The sequence below is a fragment of the Melanaphis sacchari genome, unplaced genomic scaffold (genome assembly GCF_002803265.2).
Source record: "Melanaphis sacchari strain LSU unplaced genomic scaffold, SCAv2.0 Contig36_pilon_pilon, whole genome shotgun sequence".
NCBI lineage: Eukaryota > Metazoa > Arthropoda > Insecta > Hemiptera > Aphididae > Melanaphis > Melanaphis sacchari.
Genome location: NW_020271232.1, coordinates 1,206,159 through 1,231,924, shown reverse-complemented (window position 1 = coordinate 1,231,924; position 25,766 = coordinate 1,206,159). Strand labels below are relative to the sequence as shown.

Sequence of the window (25,766 nt, the reverse complement as noted above, 5' to 3'; positions counted from 1 at the left end):
TTCGACGATTAAAATAACAATTCAAATTGCGTATTTAATTGTCAATGTACGCATTATTAAACGATGAAATTATATAGATCTAAATTCTTTAATTTTTCTTGTGAGATATTTGCTACCAGCAATGTCTCGCATAAAAATTGGGTAATATTGACTACTTTCGATATCAGTCAATAATTATCAACATTTTTAAATATCCTTATTTTGCCAAAAAAAAAAAAACTAATTTTAAGCGGTACATGTTTTAAATTAAGTTTATTTTGCATAAAACTTCGAAACATATTTACAAGCAGGTTATTTTACTTTTTGAATTTTAATTCACAGGAACACACAATATGGTTGAGGATGATTTTAAGTTAAACCATTTTTTTTTATAATAATATAGTTGCCACACATAAAAACTTTATTTAAAAAAAAAATAAAAAAAAAATAGGCAAACTGGCCCACTTTGTGAGTTGCATTTTATGACACAATTCACTTTATTAATACAGCGTACATAGTTATTTAAAATGATTAGTTTTAATAAAATCTTTAAAATTTTTTCATTTTTGACGTTAACGTTGTTTATCAAACTTTTTATTTATTATAAATTCATTATTAGCCGAAAAATAAACGAGTTAGTATAATCATTTTATGAGGGTAAAAATAAATTAATAAATTATCGATATGTGGTATTATGGTTAAATTATGAAACAAGTATAGACTTAATACTATTTTTTATTTTTTTTTTTTTAGAATATAATTTATATATTTTTTTTAAATTATAAAATATATTAAATAATTAAAAATGTACCAAATTTGAAAAATATACAAAATAACATTTTGCACAACTTATTAAACTAATATTTGGATTACCTAATTAATTATTAAACTAATAAATAAAAATATATTAATACATATAATTCCGGACCCTTAAAGTGGGCATCGTCAAAACCACTATATCATCCTATTTAAAGTTTTGCAAAGGTTTGAAATATATTTTATATTCTTGTTATGGTCGGTCACAAACTACTAAATATATTAAGCACGATTAGGTAATGATTGTACATAGATTAAAATATATTATCAAATTCAGATAAAACATTAAGTTTATTAATAAATTAAGTTATTTTTATTAGTGTACTGCAATTTATACCTGTACAGGGATAACCCAATCTACAAATCTACAACTCATCTTTGTAGAACACAAAGTATATATCCTGATTGGTTTGGCTGAATGAAAAAAATATCGTACTCAATATTTTATCCCAACATAAGATGATATTTTTGTGATGACAATATAATGTGTAGAGCCATTTTATAGGTCAGTCGTAACACTATTTACCGTTTCTTATATGTATCAGTAAAATACATTTTGATTTTTATTTAATATAAGTAATATTGTTCAAAAAACTATAAACGGCTTACAAAGGATGATTTGAAAAATATTGCAATAATACATCTGAGAATAATTTTAATTATGACTTTGATACGAGGTAACATTTTATTTTATCTAACTAAGCTATTATACTTCAACTAGTAATTTTTTTCTCAATTAGTTGAATTATTATTTTATATATTTTTTTTTTTCGTTACAGTATATTTATGATATTTGAAGACAAATAAATTTAAAAAAAATCCGCTTTACTGTCATATTTAAAATCTCAAGTTGTATAACTCTCTTCCAAAAACAAACAACCAAAGTAGCAATGTTTTAACCAATACCAACAATATCTACTGCTTAATGTATAATATTTAATATTTACTGCTATAAATTTATAACGACGATGACATGAGTAAAACGAAACTTTTTTTAATTAGGTAGGTTTTTTATCACTGCAATACAGGTACTTTATAATACTTAAAAATACTAATACACTTATAAAACATTTCAATATGTGTATAATTTAAAATTATTTTCTGGTTGTATATCAAAAGAATGACATTCATATGAACTATTACTTAACACAATACGATCTACGATTTACAGACGAGCATTTAGAATTATCTTTGCATAAAATAAATGTGCCGCAGTGGCGTACTTACACGATGATTGATTTTCATTACGCTGAGAAGTTATTTGAAAATATAATATATTCAAGAATTACAAATCATAATTTTAACGGAAATATGGCTAAAAACATGGCTAGTGAATTTCTATGTATATATAATAAATTATTAACGCTGTTGCAAAATACGCATAATAATAATGATAACGTGTAGTAATACATCATTTTCCAGTGTTACGAAAATCGTTTCGTGTATCAGACGGTAAACAGTATGAAATCGATAAAAAGTAATAAAATCACTTTATGTTTTTGTGATAGCATCTCTGATATGCACGGCGATCAGTAATATTCAAAATATAATGCATAGTAACAACGTTCGTGTAGACATTGTCTGCTGTTGATTAATACGACGACAATAAAGATATCTATGATAGCATGAGGCCCCTATAGTCTACACTCTACACTAATGTAATTGAATTTTAACGATCTCCCTTTTGATTTTCCTGGCTTGCGAGAAAACGAAATTATTCACGCATTTGAATACAATAGTACAATATTACAATATATATATAGGACGAACAATAGATAGTTAAAAAAAATATGCATATAAAAAGGTACGTGATGTATTTTATTTAAATGATTATTTTAATCAGAAAAATATTGATAAAATGTAAAACAATTCGATATTATTTATTTACTTACTAGTAGATATGTATCTATTTATAAGAAATTTAAAAAAACATCAAATAAAAGTGTAATCGCTGAGTTACTTCTTTTCTCAAATAATTTATGTCATATTTATTCATAGCTCATATTCTTATTAAAAATAAAATTTTACAGATTGTATATTTATAAATTGAAAAAAATAAAATTTATAAGTATAAATTTTTGTAGCATAAAGAATATGTACATTTACATTAATTCAAAAACAAAATAATATATGTTCATTTGTATCTAGAATCTTTATACAAAACAAAATGTACGTATAAGATACACCAGAGAAGGAAAAATTACTTATACACAAGGTACTAGATACATTTGTACAAATGTCATAAGATTCAAGATGTAAATATATATATATAAGTCATAAGATACTGCCAATTCCTGTACAAGTACGGTTTGATAACGTTTAAAACCATTATGCACATGCGAAACAAAGCTTCGGTGTTAAAATACCGTCTTGATGACGGCACATGATACGTATAAATAAATATCGTATGTGATATTGTTATACTTTTATGTATTTCATTTTGTCCTCATATAAAAGTTATACTATCGAAGATTAACATTGATTATTCGTATTCGCAGTAAAACATATATATATATATTTTTAAATATTATCATAATTTAAATAACATGCCAAAAAACGATGCTACTGCAGAGCTATATCTTTGCGACTATAGGTTTTTGCTGTGTACACACGATAACTATTAACGTATATTATTTAATTATTAGTATTCCTTTTACAACACATAGTTCAACATCCACAAGCCCAAGTAATGATATTATCCGTGGTCATATTTATATAATATATATAGGTGTGCTATGTATGTGTTTTTGCGTATACGTCATATAGGTAACTACTACAGCGTAATCGAATTTAATTAGAATATATAGGTGCGACACGGATAGTGTAATTAAACGGAAGACACGGTGTCGTTTCAAGAGTTATTCGAACGGTTTTAATCTAATATATTATTACACGAAGCATGCCTTTTAATGTATACATAGTGATTTTCTTATCTCAAACCAGAGATATCTCAGTAAATATATCGAACTTTGAATTTATTTTTCCATAAATTTAAGAACAAATAATATCTTACTCTTCTTTGGTTATATTGCTATACCTACTAGGATATTACATATTTCTTATACGCTTGAGATGCCTACTGGACAGCGATAAATGAATTACTTTATAAATTATTATAATAAATATATATTAATAATTTTATAACAAATTAATTGCACAATTACTATTACCAGGTTTACAGGGATTCCGGATAAATGAACCAACGCGGTGTAGCGAAATTACCTATCCAGGATGTTGTGTCATAACATCATAAAATATTCGCTAAAAAAACATAATATAAGTACCTACTTAATCCTATTATATATTATAACAAAAAAAAGAAATAATCAAATTTGGGTTGAAATTTCGTGTATCTTATCTCAATGAACAAAGCATTTTATTTAATTACATTATATTATTTACATGGAATAATTCAACCCTAGTTTGTGGTAATATATACATTTATATATTAATAGTAAAAATCGTTGATTTTTATAAAATCCATTAATTATAAATAAGTTAGTATTATTATTGATTATAGATGAGAGAATAAATTAAAATAATATAATACAATAAACTTATTAAAATATTTATTATTTAAAAAGACAGAACAACTATACAAAGAACAAATTCAACAAAACAGATTCAATTTATTAAATTAATTTTGTTAAATTTCTATAACAATGATTTTTTAGTGCGATAAGATCATTAAATGTGTATAAATTGTACTAATATATTTTCAATGATTAATATTTAAAAATTTACTTATCAACTATGTAATAATAAATTGAATAAGCCAATTATATTAACAACACAGTTCTAATAATATAAATAGTCAAAAGATTTAATAGTTATTCAAACAACTAATATATTATAAAAATTAACAGCTCAAAGAATAAACACTAAGTTATTTCTAAAACTGAATGAAAAAAATCAGATAAAAAATCAATGATTGAAGATATCACATATTTTTTTTCCAAATTATTTTGATTGAGTTATAATTAAAAAGCGGTATAAATTAAGTTTAAAACTATGGGCATGTATCAAACAAAATTTTAATAAAAATAGTAATTGAAAAAGAGTAATAAATAAAAATATAGGTAAACAAGATATTAAAACAATGGTTACCACTTAATTTAAAAAAAAATATTATTAACATAAAACTTAAATATTGCACAACTTTTATAGAATTACAATAAAATACAATATATATATTTATATGAATATTAAAATACATAACATCATATTCATATGTATAATAAATTTATAATTAAAAAAAATTAATATTTTTATCCATTTAAAACGTTAGATTTATTTATAACTTAATAAGAAACAAGGCATCTTCTTTGTAAATAATTATTAATTTTAGAAAAATGTATTCTAACGAATAATGTTATCAGTAAGAAAATAATATAGTAAAAACACTTTTAAACTTAGTTAGATTAATATTTAAATACATATTTATTTACAATTATTAATTTATTTTTTTATTTTTATTTTTAACGTCTTTATTATTTGTATTGGTAGATTATAAGTCAAAGGATATTATGCATGCAGCCTACTACGCATAATTATGTTTCAAGATAGTAAAAAGAGGGAAATAATTAAAGAAAAAAACATTACTAAGAAACCATGGGATTCAATCTTATTTAAATTTGATTAAAATCTGAATTACAATTCTATATTTCTAAAATTTTCTTAAAATAAGTAAATTCATTAAGACTTTAATTTTAGCTTATATATATTAATGTTTTGTTTATAATAAACCATATCTTATCGCAATTACGGGAAACAAAAAAAAAGGCTTATACACCGGTTTTTGTACTTTAAATAAGCTAGGCATTAAACAAAATACAACGTGCATTCTACATTTTTTGTAAGTGTATATGTTTTTTATGATATAAAATGCTTATTTAAAAAAAAAGTATACGTATTATGCATTGTGTAATTTATTGCATTAACAATATTCCATGTTTAAGTAGGTATGTTTTAAACAAATAGGAAAAAATATTCTACCATAGAAAAATCAATATTACCAGATCCACGTCTGCAAAATGTATTTATCGAAGAACTTTTGGGAATACCTTGCAATCGGTTGTCACGCCTGGTTGAGCTTTAAGGATGTTTGAGGTATATAGAACGAATAGAAAAAAAAACTAAAAAACTATTCAAGTAGAAAATACAACCATTTGTATAACGTTTCGTGAACAAATTTCGAATAGCTACGGTTAATCCACTCACTAGTCTTGTTGAATAGAATAACTCTAACAATACATATACGTATAATATAAATTGTATATGATATATTATTCAAAATATATAAGACATATTATAAAGCAAAGGTCTTGATGGTATAAAACATTACATTTAATCTAAAATTGTATACATATTTTTTGTTTAATAGTATATATGTTGTAACCCAGATAATCTCTAAAATCTTTAATTGTATAATGTATACATTATAATTGTTTGGAAAATCGTAGATGTTACAGTTGAAAATACCTATGTTAAAAACTTTTCTGGTAATTTGTCATATGTTCACGTTTTACGATATTAACTTATTACATTTATTAAACAGTTAGATATTTATTTAAATTAACTAAGGATGGTTGATAAATAAAAAAAAAAAAATTAATATAACACTTTTTAGTATATATTTTAACTTCAATTAAAAGATATAATATTTTTTGATAATACAATATTTAAGTTCTGTAATCATTGTATTAATTGCAATTAAAACATCATTTATATTAATAACGTATGTTGTTTCATCTATTGTTCATCTTATATTGTATACTGATTGTATCAAAGAACACGAAAATGTAAGTACGAGTATAGTATTTTATAATTAGCACAAGAAATAATTGCAGATTTCTAAGATTTTATACGAAATTGCTTATAAAACTGTTTCATTGCTACAATTCAAGGTTTTATTGTATTATGTAGGTATACTAAATAGCATAATTAGTCGAAAAAGTTTTTTATTTTCTAATTACCGCAATACGTATTAAATAATTTATTTTTTTGAAGATATCAAAGAAATTTAGGAAAATTCACTTCATAATTTGTTAGAGATAACATTGCTTGATTAATAAAAATAATAATTATAATTGTTACAGTTTTGATGTTTTCTTGTATCTCCAATTAACTACTACTAATCATATTTAACTGATAAAAAAAGTTCACAAGTAATTACGGTAGAGTATTAGCATATAATCATATCGTATAAATTTTATAATATATATGACCTCGGTATTTTATGCCATTATAAATGACTATAAATTAGCTTTTGGGTTATGCGTATCGTATAATATGTAAATATATCTCTTGACTAAATATTATCAAAAATAAATCTATAAAGTATAATATTATTATTAAAACCTCACATTTCAATACATAAATCGTGTAATGTTTTTTAGATCATATTTTTAGAAAAGTTTCAAATTGTCTACAGTTATAATTCTAATAAGACTTGAAGTTACATACAGCATGATGGATTTTGCATTCGAAATACGATTCAAACAAAAATAGGTAAAATAAATTATTGTCGTTATTCCGTATATAGATAGATCGCTAACAGTTCTTTCATAGGAATCTATTTGATATTGTAACAATCGTTGATCCACGGCGATGGCATCGGAGGTGTAGGCTATGCGAACAAAACTAATTTACGGTTGGAAGAAATCTCAAAACTGGCCTTATTATAACAACATGAAACAATAGTCATATACTTTTTGAAAATATAAAACAATAATTGCGGCAATTGCGCAGTATAATACAGCAGATAATATTCCACTTGATCATTTTTGCATGGCACGCACATGGTAAAGTGTGGCGTTATCGCACTTGCCACTGCTAACCCTTTCCCAGGGACCTAGTCTATTATTATAATATTTCACGATACCCTTTTTTATTTCTTTTTCGGTTCCCTAGCAGTGGTGTCACGACTATACAGTATGATCCATTTAATGTGCTACGTTCATTTTCTTGGTTATTACGATCTCGAGTAAAATATTCTTTCATTGTAATTAAATTTAACAACACTATAGTTTAGTGAACATATTTTTCACTGTTTTTTTTTTTTTTTTATCTATGATTAATTCACTTCCTTGTATAATGTTAGTTTTAATTTTTTTTAATTTTAATTCAAGACTCGAATTCAAAACAAAATATTTTTCCGAATACATAGATATATAAATATTAAAATTTAGTTTCTTATTGAAAAATGATTTAAAATTTATTTAAAAATATTGGGGTTATAATTCTCTGCAAAATGTTGATTCACTGTAGAATTTAAATTTAAAATACTTGTATTTTAAGCAATAATTAATGGTCAATATCATTGTCGTGTACATAAAAATGTTTAGAAAATATATACTAGACTGATTCATCGAGTAAAATGTTAATATAGGTTATCGATTTAAAAATAATAAATAATAACACAACAGAGATAAAAATTATGTATATTAAATATGCATTTTTTTTCACAAAAACTTATTTTAATATTATATTTTACTTATTTTTTTTTTTTTTTTTATAATACATATACCATGATAATAATATATGAATACAGTAGTATTTACTCAATTAAACTGTAGCTTTTGTTTTAGCAGAGATATCTTTTAATGATTTTGATTATGGAATATGAAAATAATAAATTAACTGCAATAAAGGATTTTTAGTTGGAAAGTTAGACGAAATATAAATAATAGGGTAAATAAAAATAGAGATTAGCATAGAACATAATTTTATAGTTAAATATATAATATACAACTCATTGTTAACTTATTAAACCATTAACACGTAAAAATCATTGTATTGAGAACAATTTCAATACTGATTATAAATCTGAAAATAAATAGTTAAAGTTTTTATCCTATTAAATAATCCAAAATGATATCTTTGTTCCAAATAATATACATTTGGTTAAAAAAAGTCTAGACCTAGATAGTCAACAAAGGGTTTTTTTATATATTTTACTGGCAGATAATAATAATATTTATTTAGTTACATTAAATTGATATGAATATTTAAATCATGAATAGTATTATGATTTTTTTTTTAAATAGAAACCTTATTAGTAGAGCCATCCAAAAGTTTATAATTTTGGTTAGTTGAGCCATTTAAAGCATTTTTGTTTAAGATTATTTTTAATATACAATTTTAATTTTGTCGATAATTGTTTATATTATTGATTTTTATTCCACACCAAACGAGAAATACAAATTAATAAAACACAAAATATGTATCAATTACATATAATTTTAATCAGTAAAATATTTTTTAGTTAAATTAATTTATAAATTATTGAACGTAGCTTACCAACTAGATTATTTATATAAAAATAATAGAAATACAACGTTAAATTATTGTCACATGTAATATTTAAATAGCAGATTCTCGATATTTATTTAATTTGAATACAAGTTAAAGGATCACAACCCATACATTTATTACAGTTATGTATAAAAAGAAGAAAATCAGGGTTATTTGGTTTATTCATTAAAAACATCGTATACATTGTTTTTCATAATTCATGGTTAATCCTCTTAACTAAAGCATTTTTAATTTTTAAATTTAATTCAAATCATTTGTTGTTTTAAGGTTTATTCTGCCCACGAATTATTTGATATTAACAGGCAAGTATCATAAGCATAAGTCACTATTTTGCCATTTATATTTAGCTCAAATACTGAATTAATATATAATAAGAATACAATTGGACCAAGCACACTACCCTGCGGAAATCCGTATTTTATACCTTTTCACTGCTTGAGGCATAATCTAACTTAACTATTTGTTTTCTATCAAATATGTAACTTTTGAATCAAATTAAACTGTGGTTAGTAATTGTGAAATTTGGGAGAGTTTAAAAAATAATATCATGATGTATAATATCAATAGCTCTAGGTAGATTTAAGAAAACAGAAAATTCTTTTTTACGCAATTTATTAACTTTATCATTTATAAATTGCGTTACTTCATACAAAGCATTTTCGGTTCCTAGGTCAGATCAGAAAATTATTTTTAGATAATGGTTTTTTTCATTTCAAATAATTAATACATTTTAATTTGATTATTTTCTCAAATATTTAAAAAAAATTAGTTAATATAGATAAATATCTATACCTATATATATTATAAAATTATTTTTTATTCAAGTTCACAAAATATAATTGATAATATAACTACCTATAAACTATAGCTTTATAGTAAAATATATAGGTACATATATGCATAGTGTAATTGAAAACGTCTGGGTAAGAACCAAACATCTTCATTTTTAGTCAAAATCGTGTTTTATTTGAATTTGATTTAGCAAGTTTAAGAATTTATCTGTACAAGAACGAGACAAATCCTACAACCAATATAGGAAATGTAAAGTGTTTGGAGCTGTCTTGTTTTTTATTTCTGTCGAAGAATGAATAAGATAACTCCAGAACTATCTGGTTTTTGCCACGATTTTTCACCACGTTGTCTACATTGCATTTAGTATAATATTATCATGTTTACGGTACCTATTATTATTACAGCATAATATCATAATATTGTTTATGTATAATAATATTGATTCGTTATTTTATTAATATATATTTATTAATTTATAGTTATAAGCATTATTTAGGATTAATGTTGTTTTAGTTTTAACACTTTTAACTACCTAGTTATTTTTACTAAATTATAAAAATGAACGAAAAGTTAGGTTATTTTATTGGAGTGGGATCATTCATCAACGCTGACAAAATATTTCGATGATGACATTGTCGATCCAAATTTCGAAATTGAGAATAATAATAATTCTAATTTAGATTGCATTTTTTGTTTTAATAGTGATTACGAAGATAAACCTAACATTGTAGATTTAAATAGTCCAAATATCATAGACGATTCAAATATAGAATGGATAATATTAACGAACCATCAATGTCAACTGGTATTAAAAGAAAAAAAATGTGACCGTTCATTGTGAAACCAAAACGTTAAGAAAAAGAAAAAAAACAGAAGGTATTGAATTAATTAGTAGTAATCATAATAAAATAGTAAAAAAAGATAAATTAGAATAGATTGTAAATTGCCACTAAATTGTTTTTCAAAATTTAACAAGGAAGAAAAAAATTAAACAATTGATATTTTAAACACTAAGGGTAAGATAAAACAAGATACCTATTTATGTGCACTCATTACTGTAAAAACTACAATCCTTACTATAAAATTGTAAGACGTAGACTAAAGAATGAAGATAGATCTATAGTGTCTTGTTCATGTAAATTCAAAATACTCATTTATGTCAGAGAAGTCAATGTTTGTTAAAAGCATTTTGCTCGCTGTTTGGTATTGGAAAGTCTAAAATAGACAGATTAGTCAAAAAAGTAAAATTAAATGAATTTACTTCTATAAATTTACGCGGAAAACACGTGACCCGTTCAAAAAAGGTACCCAAAAATGTAATTTTTAAAATAAATTCACACATTGCTGGTTTTCTTAAAAGGATATAAATTTACAGTAGGTGTGATAATTCTAACATACAATACTTGTCTTCTGATCTTAATATATCTAAAATTTACAAATTGTTTTTGAAATGTATGAAAAAGAAATAAATGAAAAGTTTTTTTTCTGCGTTAACTAAAAATATGAACACCAAATCGAATCGTAGATATCCATAGTGTATACCTATCGAATTACTATTCATCCAATTTCAAAATCCTAATTCGTCGTTGCGTACGCGTACTTATATTCCTGTTTCCGCACAATAGTACAATTTGATGCGTAACTTTTAACATATTAGATATATCATGGATATGTGTAACATTATAATTTTAATTTTATAATATTAGTTAAATTTCATAAGTAGTCTAACACAAATGACATATTTATATAAATGCATTCAAGATATTCGTACAATAAAGAAGTTCATATTAACTATACTTAAAAAAATTATTAGCATCAAAATCTCAATTTCACTGCTTGTTTTACAAAACCAGACCATTTTTAAAACTCTAATATATATATATATATATATGCGCGACGAACCACGTCTTACTGGTAAAGGCTACGGCCGCTGCCAAATAGGTATATATTGTCCACGCCGCGATATTCCTAATTATGCAAACGGAGGTTATTGATTTTTGTTGTATACACGTGTTTAATATTATATGTATATATAGTGTACGAGTATACATCATATTATAGTTGTGAGAGTGAGGCCGCTCTTTCAAATTTTCCTCTCGCTTTACTCCAACCCAACTACGCCAGCAGTGCACCTATGTACAAAAGATACGCAGACGATTATCGTCATGTGCCAAGTAATTCAATTTTTATCGGTTTAATTGTTTCATCTTCTGAAAACGACATTGTTTATATTGTTGCCCTATTACATGTGAGGGCGTGCGTACCGTCTTACCAGTAGTTCTCAAACTTTTTAAGGCCACGACCCCCTGTAATATCATCAAAATTTTTAGTGACCCTTTGATTATGATAGCATAGAGTTCTAGGTACTTTATAATAATTATAATATACGCCGCAATTTTCATAAACGTATTTATATTGACTGTTGATTAGGTTTAATTTTGTTTAAAAAAAAAAAGAAAAAAAGTATGAACGATAGTCGTATTTATTATATCAAAAGTATTAACACAAAAATAATGCAAATAAAATAAATAAGTTAATACACCTACGGATTTTTTATCTTTTAAAAATATTTTTATTTCGACTTTAAGGTCAAATAAACGAATAAAATCTTTTCCCTGTGATAATCATTTAGTATGTAAATGCAGTATCAAACTTGTATAACCTAAACCTATTTCATCACACATCACTTTAAAAATGCGTGTATTTATTGCACTAGCTCTAGTATCTTTATTTTTATAATTAGAAGTATTTTCAATCCCAAATTTCATACTTTAAATCCTAGGTTTTTATCAGCTATCCTAAACTTTTACCAATTGTAATTTTCAATAATAATTATCATAATGATATTTATAAAAACACCTTTTTAGTTATTTTAGATACCCTAAAAAGATTTTTTCCAACCCCAGTTTTAGAACCACTGGTCTATACGGCTGCAGCAGTCCTCGAACCTTGTCTTGGGCGGATAACAGAGTTCTCGAAATCCAAATGTTTATCAGTAAAATATGCGCTTACGGCACGGTTAGGTTAAGTTAGTGGTAGTTGGTATGGTAGGCCATATGCCCACAAAACATTAAAACTAGACTTGACAAAAATAATTGACTTTTCAACAGGTTGTCCTTAAATATAATAATAATAATATATTCAGAGGTGTCATTTGTTGAAAAGAGGTAGGAGTATGCTTTTATTTAATCTTAGATTTTTAAGTAGCTTTAGGTTGGCTGCAGGGACCACATTACGGATAATAATCAATAATTTCAATTGGTTGGAAGGGGGAGGTTAAGTGGAATTTTTTTTAAGTAAACTATTTAGAATAATCATAAGTTATGCTTGCATGCTTGCTTCTAGAAAAAATTTAAATTACACCATTGAATATATCCTATTTTTTGTTATATATGAATGTATCAAATATCAATACGCGCAAACGTACTTAATAATAGTCAAAATGCTAGGTTAATAAATATAAAAAAATGATTGTATTGTGTACGTTAATAATTAAGGTTTTAAGAAGGCATTGTTGAACAATTTGACAAGGAACGGTAGATAAAAATGTTTTTAAAAAAGGGAAATTATGTTATATGCATATATTATGTATAAGTATTAATATTATGATATAAATTCGTTTTAGATGTCGGTTTTAAATTGGCAAAACACTTTGACAAATGTATCATATTAATTTCATTAATAATAATAATTTCAGCCTATTAGTTAAAATATCCGTTGTGATAATTTAGGACCCAATTAGGTGTCCATTCCGGATTTACCACAAACGAGTCGTCATCATCAGTAAAACGTCACACGGTTATAATGCTCCTGATATGCGATATTATATAATAGGTTTTGTATTACGATATCGACACAGATATCAGTCATATTTTTATAAAAAGTGTAGATAAAAATCTTATAGTATTATAATATCTATTATTATTACCTATTGGTAAGCATTTAACATGACATTATAATGTACCTACTACTAAACGTAAATATTGTGGTGTTTCAATAAATGTGAAAATCGTAAGCCATCAGAATATTATTATCGATATTAACAATCAAATTTCGTGAGCAAGCTTACACCAAATAAAATATTAAAAATAAAAAGCCTCATTCTTTTGAATATGTACCTATATACCGACCTAGTATAGGGTATAATAACGTTACATTGCATTTTCTCGTAACAGTCGACTGGCTTTTTATTATTATTATTATTATTATTATTATTTATATATGTGTGTGTGTATATATATATATATATATACGCGCGTATTATTAGTATTTACTGCCGCTGTGGCGATGACGACAACACGGAAAACGCCTTATTGCTGGTTTTCACATTTTTCCTCCAATAACATATCCGAGACCCATGGGGAGTTGAAACTGCAGTTTGCACGTAAAATTAAAGAGTGCGTGTAAAAAAAAAAATGTATACACTGATGAGCAGTTCAATACATCATTTATTTTTAATTTTATCACTCTCGGTTTAATGGGGAAAAAGGAAAAAGATAAAATATTCCGGCATAACACTGCATACCTACATAATATAATATTATTTAGAAAGTATTAAAAAAATATTGTAATTGTATACAGGAGAAATAAACGTAATCTCGAGAGCTGTGATATACATCATGAAATTAATTATGAACGAGTTTTGATTAGACATAAATCTATGTAGTTAGAAAATCCATTAGAAAATCCTAAGCAACATAAGTCTAATGATGTGTGGTAACGATATTACATTATTTTAGATTATCTATGAAATTGTTTTTTTCAACTTTTTATGCTTTAGACCTATTATTTGATACCAATATAAAGTATAAAATATTGCGACTTTTTTTAAAATATCCATAATAATTTAAATATGATTACGTATGAAATAAAAGTAAATACTAATACATATTGCAATAGTTATTACTGTCGTAATATAAATAAAGGTATAATTGATTATAAAGAAAAATTAAATGTATTTTTTTATAGAAATACTTATTTGGAGTTTGTATTCGCGAGCACACTAAATTAGATATATTGTTAGTGTTATTCTTTAATACATTAAAAATGTTTTAAACGTATATGTCATAGTTAAAATAATTACTATGAATCAATTAAAAATATAAATATTAGAAAAAAAATTATATATAAAATTAATTTGAAATAGAATAATATTATTACTATAAAATACCAATAATTTTTATTTCATATTATTTTATTTTTTGATACGTGCATAATACTCCATAATAATTGCATTCTATTTAATCGGATTAAAATTTGTTCAAAGGAAAATATTACGTGCTTTACAGAAATTATTTTTGTTCACTATTGATTTTTTATGAATTACATATACTCAGATTTTAATTCATAGAATATTTATAAAAAACGATATGAATAAATTGTTAATTTTGTTCAAAATATGATACGGTAAAAAAAATATGTTTTAATTTGTATTACTGTTGAATAATTAAAAAATGAATCATGAATTGCAGATGAATTACACTGTGACAACGGAAACAAACTGAAATGTAATGTAATCATATTAACATAAACATAAAACGAATGCGTTTTTAATACAAAATATGCTAATATTTAAAACAATAGTATTTTTTTAATAGTATCTACTGTTTAAAAATTTATAAAAATATAATTATATGAACATCATTTAATCAACACATAGGCACGTAAGCCAGTATAGTTATTAAATACATAAATTTATTATAATCTTATTGAATTACCTAGATACTTTATTTTAAATTATGAAAGTAAAGAATAGTTCATAATTATATTCTCTTTTTGTTAAACAATTTGTCATAGGTTAGATAACATACTTATTAGGTAAGTATTACTTTTTTTTGTGTGTGTGTTAGTACCTATATATTTATATAATTCAGTTTATAGTACATTGATAAGTCAAATATATTTAAAGGTGGGTATAAAACATTATCTAAAAATGAATTAAATAGATTATACTTGTATCTCTAGTATAGTTCGCGTGTGAACTGAGCACATGCAAATGTTGACATTTCAAATACTAATAAACCCACATTTTTTTCTTCGAATTTATGTTTTTATTATAATTCACATTAAACGCAAAGTTAGATTAGATATTTATTAATAGATAAAAATAAAAAAATAAAAAAAATATTGAGTGTATAATCATTTTTAATTATTCCTAATATAACTTAATGGTATAAGTAATTTGAATAAGTATTGAGAATATTAATTACATACATAATGTCAATATATTTTCAAATCTAAAATACAATTCATATTATATTTTTACAATCAAATTATAAAATTCCCAAGTTTGTGTATTAATAGCATTTTTATAATTAACACAAATCAATCTATAAACTTAAAAATTACTCTTTTTTTTATATAAGTACACATAGTAAAGCTGGAGTACAATTAACACACTACACACAGACGTTTATATTTATATATATATATACGTCTAGTTGCCTATCCACCATAAAGCAGTAGTTCATATAATGAATATTACTACTCAACAAATTATTCATATTCTGTAGGGAAATCTTAGAAAGTTTTGAAACGTATGTAAATTACACGATATTAAGTGTAGTATTATTGTCAACGCGATCCCAAGACCAAAACGACTTTGGGAAGACATTTGAAGTGCATAAATATTACAAACAAAATGAAGAAATGTAGTTTTAATAAAAGATATATGATATATTTTATTTATTCCACGTGACAGTAAAATTATTAAATTTTGTGATGCACTGAACGTCTAAAGGTGGAACATAAATTAAGTTCAAAAACATTTTAATTATAAGGTGCATACTATGCATATTTCTACTGTCAAAGTTTTGTATTAAAACGAACTAAAGTAAAACATGAAATTAATATAAAACTTGAGAGTGAAAGTATTACTTAGTTTTATTTGTAAATAATGTAATATGAAAATAATTATTACAAATTGTCAAATTAAAGTAACTTTACATACGAGTAGATTCTAAAATTACCAAGATTAATGAACATAAGCTTGTTGGTTTATATATGAAAACATTTAAATACAATTATTAAATGTTATTATTTTAGATATACAGATGACATTTTAAAACTTTACTGCGCGTGATAATATTCAAATTTATAAAATTAATTTTTAAAAATTCTCATTATGCATGACTTCATTAACAATTTACGTATACATGGCATACTATTTAACTATAAAAGTAAAGCATTTTTTTATATTTATATATTTAATATAAAATATGCGTTTACAACTTATAACAGTTCATCATTTTATAAGCCATTTCGATTACCAATAAAATGTTGCATTTAAAATGAGGTAAGAACATATAATTTTTAGTACAATATCCAATGTTAAGAAACAGTTTTAGATACCTGCATATTTATAATTCTAACTTAAGAAAGAAGAAGGTATTTTTTGGCAACGGTCATCATAATATCATTATCAAAAGTCTCCGACAATGGTGAATGGTGATGCATTCGTTCTGGTGGTTAAAAAGAGGAGAAAAGTGGTTTCGACATTATATATATATATATATATATATATAAATTCCTAATAAAGCAGCAAAGAAGTTAAACCCTGTCATACCACTGCAACGACGAGAGTATACACACTACACCGGTGCGGTAGCAGTACATTTCTCGCGGGTTCATTTATTATTTTCGTAGATAAATTCCGCTTCGATGGTAATTACTGTGAAGTGTAAAGTTTGAGAGGGTGGTTCTTTATCTTTAATGAAACTTTTGTACTTTTGCTGGCAGCCGAATCTTGTTTTGTGCCAAGAATGTTCCGGTCCAGGCCAAACTTATCGGCAATAAATTCACCGGCAAATCCAGCTGGCACGACGCGGCAGCAGCGCCCGACCTCGTGTGTTGCATCGCGAATAATATCCTCAGGGTTATCGAACGAACCATGTACCACGATTCACTACATAACCACCACCGCCAACTACCATTGCGGTTATGCCTAACATGTACACATACACTCACGATGCGCACACTCAAAATATAGGACATTAGATGTATAAAGTGGACGGATATGCCAAAATTAATTTGTGCAAATTAAATCCTATAGTTGTACTAGGGGCATAAGTGCCGACTTATTTTTATCATACTCTTGTAGATTTGGGGAGAGCAGAACGCCCACGTAAACGGTGGTAAAGAATGATGACTGTGTCATTAATTGAAACCAAACGGTCGACCGTGTATATTATATACGAAGACAACATACGTTTTTAGACCACGCCTATATCCAATTGGAGAAATACGATAGGCCCGTTTATAAAAATAACGTAAAATAATATAAGCATTGCAAATGATCGATCAAAATAATAAACAAAAGTCTACATCAACAATCGTGCGTATATGTGTGTGTGTGCCTAATGCACAAAAGAATAGTTTCTTGATTTTAATTATCAAAATTGTACGTATTGATAAAGATTGAAAGGCGTTGGTTAAGTATACATTGTTATTTTTTTCTATATGTAAAATACTAGGTACATAGTAGCGATCATCGTAACATCTATCAGGGTTTAGCTCATATTGTTATGCATAAAAATTCAGTGACACCATTAAATTATAGATTACTTATCAATCACTGCAGTGATTATAAACGATCCACAATGATTTAATTTATCTGTCGTTTAAGGGCTGACAAAACGTTTAACCACATGATACTACATCGTACTTCGAATAGATAAACGAATCAGACGCAATACTCGATATAGAAACATTTCAATGCATAATAGTATTTATAGATTTGATAATATTGTGGTATACGTCTCGCAAAGGCTTGAAATATTATACAACAGATGTTTTCGGTTATCGATTCCTAAACTGTCGAATGTAAAATAAGTAAAAATTGATTCCTACGGTGAAAACTTATTTAATTATCTTTTTTGTTACCTCGATAACAAGTACTAGTCGCTCTAGAGTAAAATATATTAAACCTAGACAAAATCGTTCTCTTTCTTAATTGACCACGATAACGAGTAAGGACTGGCTGAGAAAACAAGCAGAACAGTGTCTTGCTAACTTTTACAAAAATGTTTTCCACCGCTAACGCCACAGTATGCACACTAGATATTAGATCAGGCATGTCAAACTCAAAGTGTCAAGTGGGCCAAATATATTAAATAGCTTACTATTTAGGCTGCACAAAAAATAATTTAACAAAAATAAATAAATATTTTATACAAATTTTTCAATTGTATTCTTTACATGTACTTATACAGCAGACCCAACTAAATTAAAAAAATGTTAACTTATCAGAAGATAAGATAGTATAATAATGTATACCAAATCGACTATTCTCTAAGATTTCAAGATAGTTGTGACATAGCATTAATATTTTATTATTATTTATTTTTATCTATTAATATTGATAGGTAACAAAAAATTATCTGAAGGCCACATGCGGCTCGCGGGCTACGTGTTAACGTGTTTGGATTGCCTGGATTAGATGATCCAAGGAAAAGAGTAAGAGTATTTAAAAAATAAAACAAGTACCTAACGTTTGTTTAATAAAAATTGAAATATAATAAGTTCAATCATATGATCAGAAAAAAAAATTAATTAACTTTTAAAAGACAACCGGTCATTAGCTACGACATTTCATCACTGTTTAAAACTCCTAGTCTAGTCGTTGTCATCGCTAAAAAAAAAAAGTCGTTATTGAACTTTGTTTGACTTTGTATTCATTGATTTCTGCATTAAACGAAATAATAATTCAGAAGTAATATGCTATTTTTTTGCATAACCATATACATTAAAACACGTAAAATAGCTATAACAGACATATTATAGCTAAAGGAAAACGGTGTTCCAATAAAACTATGAAAAATATGTAATATTTGAATAGAAATATCGAATAATTAGATATATTAGAATGAAATTCAAATACGTTGGTTGTATTTATTATTATTTGATTAATCCTTCATAAATTTAAACTTAAACCTATTTAAATTCATTAAAAGCAATAGAAAAATTAAATTATAATAATCCTAAGGTAATTATTACTTTTACCAGAATGCAATTAAATATATAATTAATTACAAATAAAATTGTAAATTCTATATTGGGTAGTTCATTAATTGAACAATACACAAAATTTCACTCTAATATGGTTTTTGAAATTTTTTTTTTACTTGATTTCTTATAAAAATAAAACATATTTTTTAATTATATTTTTTTGTTATGATTTTTCAAGTTTTTACTATTAAGATTGACAATTTATATATTAAACTTTATAATCTAAAGCAAAATATTTTTCGGAGTATTTTGATACATACAAATTCAAATTCAGACGAGTAATTTATGAGTTTTAAGTCTTTATAGAAAGATTATAGGTACTTATAGATAAGCGAAGTAGTAGACCAATATTTTGCAAGGTATTTTTCCATATATTCATTAATTACTAGTCGGAATTTCAATGTCCCTTATATGCATTAATATCTCCGAAAAATATTTTGCTTCGGAATATGAAATTAAAAATGTCATTCAATGACAATTGACAATTTATACATTTCATAAATGTCCATAGTTAAACTTAATTGGAGTATTAAACATTACAGTCAAATAGCTTTGAAATAAATTAATTGTAAGAAGATGTATAGATATTTTTAATATTATTCTCACAGACCCCTCTCTGCTTTACATGACGGATTTGTAAAACAGTTCTAAAATATTGGTTTCTACAACCCGTTGATATCGCCACCAGTCGTGTCATTTGAATTGTAAATGTAATTATTCCAACAGTCACTTAATGATTTCTATATTTAAAATAATATTACTATCAGATTCTGTTGTTGGAATTCATAACTAATAATGATAGTTGTAAAATATATTAAAATTATTAAACTGCGTGTAAAATATAATATATGTTATTTTTTACTAAGATTACCTACTCATACACATTAAATATTATGCATTAACTTTTTGCTATAATTTCAATTAAATATATTATGAATTAAAGCAAAGTTACCTACATAAAAGAAACTGGTAATCAAGTTTATTGTTAGTTGAAGGAAAAAAATAATTAAAAGGTAGGTAGCGAAAACAAGAGGCTAGTTAAAAGAACGATAACGGTATAATCACGAAATTACGATACAGCGAAAAACTTACGAATGGTATAGAAACAAATTAAATTGTAATTCGAAAAAAGAAATAGCAAAAACTTTTACTTTCAAAGAAAATTACTTCTCCTTGTGGTGACTTGAAACAGTTGGAGTCATGTTAAAAGTTGTTAATGAGGCGTTAAAATAAAAGTGAAGTTTCTTGGGGTGTAGGAGACATAATGAATATGAACAGTGATATATTAACTTGTGATAATTCAAATTTAATTGCTATGGGATTTAGGTTTACTTCGTAGTCGATAGTAATGCAGATTTGCGAAATCTGGTAATACTACTCTCTTGGATAAAACTAAATAATTCGAATAATCAAGATTTTAAGTGAGGCAGTAAAATTATTAAATAGAAGCATTTAAACCGTTGCTTTGGTGACCATTAAACGTTAAACTCAAATAACGATAAAAATAGAAACGGTAACATGTTTTAATACTATTTTTAATTGTTGAATTTAATTTTTTAAAGTGTAATAATATAAATATATAGTAAATGTATGATATGATGATTATGTTATTAGATGTTTCCATCGCAAGACTTTTTTTTCACTTCACTCAATTTTATTTTATTTTATTTTTTTATTTAAAAATTTCTTAATTTACTATTATTATGTAATAATATATATATAATTCCACCATACTACGGTAATGAAACAATTACGAAATCGTATATATATATATATATATATATATTCCTATAGCAGGTTTCACCTTATTGAAACTGAACCCAGACCTCCTAATTAGCCCCGTTAACAAATTGGTTTTTATTGCAAGATTAACTTTTTTCGGTATAATTCGATACTATTGCATTTCGGCTTAAGAAAAATGTTAATGTTAAAAATAGTGAAATAATATGATTTTTTTTTTTTTAATCACATCAAATTATTTAAAATATATATATTTCCAAAATAGTAAATATATTTTTCAAGATAATGAATGTTGGCTATTGATATCATTACTACACTCTTTTTACATGTAAAAATATCTTACCTTCGGAAGACTGGAGTGGGCTTACTGCAAATATGGCCACCAGGAACGTCATGGCTGTTACTTTTGTCGAGTACATCCTCCTAAAGTGCAGTAAACGCGCCCCTTGCTTACAATTTTTTTTTTTTTTTTTAAATCTTATTTTTTTTCTTTATTCTTTATTCGTTGCTCTTAAGTATTTTTTTTTCTAAGCACCCTAGGACATTAAGTCTACTTCCAGTGCCGTTAATGTCAACATGGCGATGCGAATCGATCGCACAGAGCAAAGAAAATGCATAAAACAAACAACAAAGTGGAGACAATTTAGAAGGGGTGCGTTTACTTTTTTTTCCGTTTTCCGGTTCTGTTGACAGTCCTGAAACAATACAACAACATATAAATTAGGTTACATCCGTAAATACCTTTTTGCACGAGAAACACACGCGCGCACGCACTCACGTGTGCCACCCAGAAACTTGTCACCTTATATAGCCAATCCATTTCAAACGCGATGAGAGGGAAGAATTTAAAGGTGACCAACACTTTAGTGCTGAACTATAAAAAAATTCAAGTATCCCGGAGATTTGTTTTAACAGAAACAAAATATTGGAGAAATAAGTCTTATAAACCCCATTTGGCGTTAAGTTAGAAATTGTTGAAGTATTCAAGAAGGGTAAACATAGAGTGGAATGTATTATTTTTCTTTATCTCCATTCAAACACTTAAGATCTAATAGATTTTGCGAATATTTTAAATTTTTTGAATGTCTTTTAGAGTAACTAAGTTAAGTCGAATTTAAAGCTCGCACGTATTTTATTTGTTACACAACAACATTGTAATATATTGGAGAATAAAACATTAAGTATACATTGTACTACTTCAATTGAGTTATACCTAAACTTCGTGAAGAATAGAATTCAAATATAGATTTTATAGAAAAACATACAACAAATATACATTGACATTATGAATAAATAAACATAATAATATATTTTATTCGTCACCATAATCTTAAGTTCATTATAATGTTACATTTAAAATAATGATAATAGGTTATGCTTAAGTTATTAGTAGTTGGCAGTTGTTTTTTTAGATAAAATTAAACACCAAATAAATATTTAAAAAAAAATAATATGATTTATACATTGAGGATACATGTCACATCAATCAAAATAACATTTAATGACATATTATAATTATATAGTTACCTCAAATAAGAAACAATAAAATTTTTAGTGTTCATTGATCGATAAATTATCGTGATACGGTTTCAAAAATACCAAAAAATTTTTAAAAAAAGTACTTAATTTACGTAAATTTATTATTTATTAATAAATATTTTTATTAAAATATACGCAATTTGAATGCACTATATAGAAGGTTAGGCTTTTAATATTTAAACATAGTTAAAAATTATATGTTTATATAAATAAAAATATAAAGATTATATTAAAATGACGCAATAACATTCACAAATATAATAACATAATACGTTTTCTGCTAATTATGAAGTATAGCCTTGTATTAGAATAATAGATATTACATTATATAGATTGCTATGTCTTACACTTCTAATCATTGTTTGAAAAGTTGAAATATTGAAAAATATATATTGTTTTTCGTATACGTATTGTTATTATATTATGTAATTATGGCTTTATACATATACAGTAGACGCCGCTTATAAGACTCACTTTAGAACCAGCACAAAGTGAATCTTATAACCGAATGAGTCTTATAGGCGAAGTGGAAAAAAAAATAATTACGTATTTATAAATTTTATTTTACTACATATTTTGCTTTGATTTTAATACATTAACACATATTGCATATTACATACTTTATTATTGAATAAATTTAATAATCCCGATAAAAAAACTAAAATTATAATAAGTAAATATTACATATTACGATAACTGTGCAGCCGCCAGATAATCAGTACACTATAATAACAATTATCGTTGCGATAAATGTGAACTTTTATCTGCGATAAAAATTATTATACGTTATAAGATACCAACAGAAACTAGAAATAATCAACACGAATATTATTTAATTTTTCAATACCAAATTATTTCTAAATTATAACCAAAAAAGTTTATTTTCTACTATTTATTTTACGAAATTTGAGTCTTATAACCGAAGTGTTGAGTCTTATAACCAATTTTTTTTAATGTATTTGGATATGTCCGGACCGTTCCAGACGATTTTGAATCTAATAAGCGATTGAACCTTATATCCGTGAGTCTTATAAGCGGCGTCTACTGTATTATATTAAAGTATTTAATATAAAAAAACAATAATTTTAAATTCTTAAAGAGAAAAAAAAGAAAAACACATTTTTTTTTCAAACTTTTATTTTTCTACTTAAACATAATTTTTCTTATAACAAGTTGCACATAATTTTTCATAAAATTTATAACTATAATTTACTCAAAATATATCATAACAGGAGTGACCAACATAAACCACACTTTTAAGTGAGTACACATGTGAAATATCTAAATAATCAATAATCATCATCATTATCTGTTTACTTTAATTTGTAACTTATTTAGTGTATTTTTGAGTATTGAATGATCAAAATTATGATTATGACCTTATTCATTATTCACGTGGTATCGTTGAAACTTGGTATAGTAGAGAAGAGGTGAAAGAAGCAGAATGCAAAAAAATATTTGTTTATCATTATGCGTTGGTTTTTAAACAAAATTAAAACAAAAATTGAAACCCTTCTTTGGTAACGAAAATATAAAACGAAAGAGAAGTGATATAATAGTAAAAAAATAAATATATTTAAACTCTGGTCTTTTATTACCTTAAAAAAGACCAAACGATATCTATTGTTCATTCGATTGCATTCATTTTTCAAAAAACCGGTGTAGTTAGTGTTATTGAATTTTCTTAAAAAAATACTTTTAAAATTCAATATAATATGGTAAAAAAAATTTATTTTTTTCCGCGTCAATAATTAAATACTATATCAAATACATTGCAAAAACTTCCACGTTGGTAACAGTAGTTGCAGATGTCGTGTTAAAGGATATCTTTGAACAAACAATAAATTTGTTTTTCATATAAAATATTATATGATATAAATGGTTCAATGCATTTAAACATTCAACAAACAAAAGGCTAATTAAAACCGAATTTTTGCAAATAAAAAATAATAAAAAGTAAATTGGATACTTATCGATGAGAATTTTAATGTTAGATCAATTGTTATAATAAATTTCTAAGGTAATAATTGAACAAAATATTAAAAACCACTTAAATTTATAAATAAGTTAATTGATCAAAAACATTACACTGTATATCATGATAAACACTGTACATCAATGGCGTTTTTTTCCAATTGTAGATAAAACACTTTGCTAATTTATTTAATCGTATTATTCAAAATAATTAACATTTTTTTTTTTTATATATAACTATACCCCACCAAAGTAATATTTAAGTAAATAGAATATGTAGCTATGTACTCTTAATGTTTCAATTGTATAATTAAAACATCTTCGTAACGTTTTTACGACTATTCAACACATCGTTTAGATTCATAAATTACATTTTGTTCCATGCCAACTAAAATCTCAATTACATATAAAGGGTTTTTGAAAGACATAAATTAATTTACTTAAATTGTTTTAATTTTAACAGCTTAAACGTATTATTATATAGGTTCGTTTATATGTTTACTTTTTCTATAAAATGATTGGAGATTATAATGTTGTATCTTTAATTATTTGTGAAATGAACATTCTGTTTCGTTCTTTAATTGTACACTAATTGCGTAGGTACC

General features: G+C 25.1%; 1 protein-coding gene across 1 annotated transcript in view; it reads right to left on the bottom strand.

The window, feature by feature from the left end:
- The window catches only part of LOC112596947 (lachesin-like), a 387,465-nt gene that overhangs the window by 322,954 nt on the left and 38,745 nt on the right, over positions 1 to 25,766 (bottom strand). The window contains exon 2 of the mRNA XM_025342837.1: positions 21,992 to 22,343. Within this exon, the coding sequence (XP_025198622.1) occupies positions 21,992 to 22,067 (76 nt within the window). The 5' untranslated portion in view covers positions 22,068 to 22,343. The remainder of the gene's footprint in view (positions 1 to 21,991; positions 22,344 to 25,766) is intronic.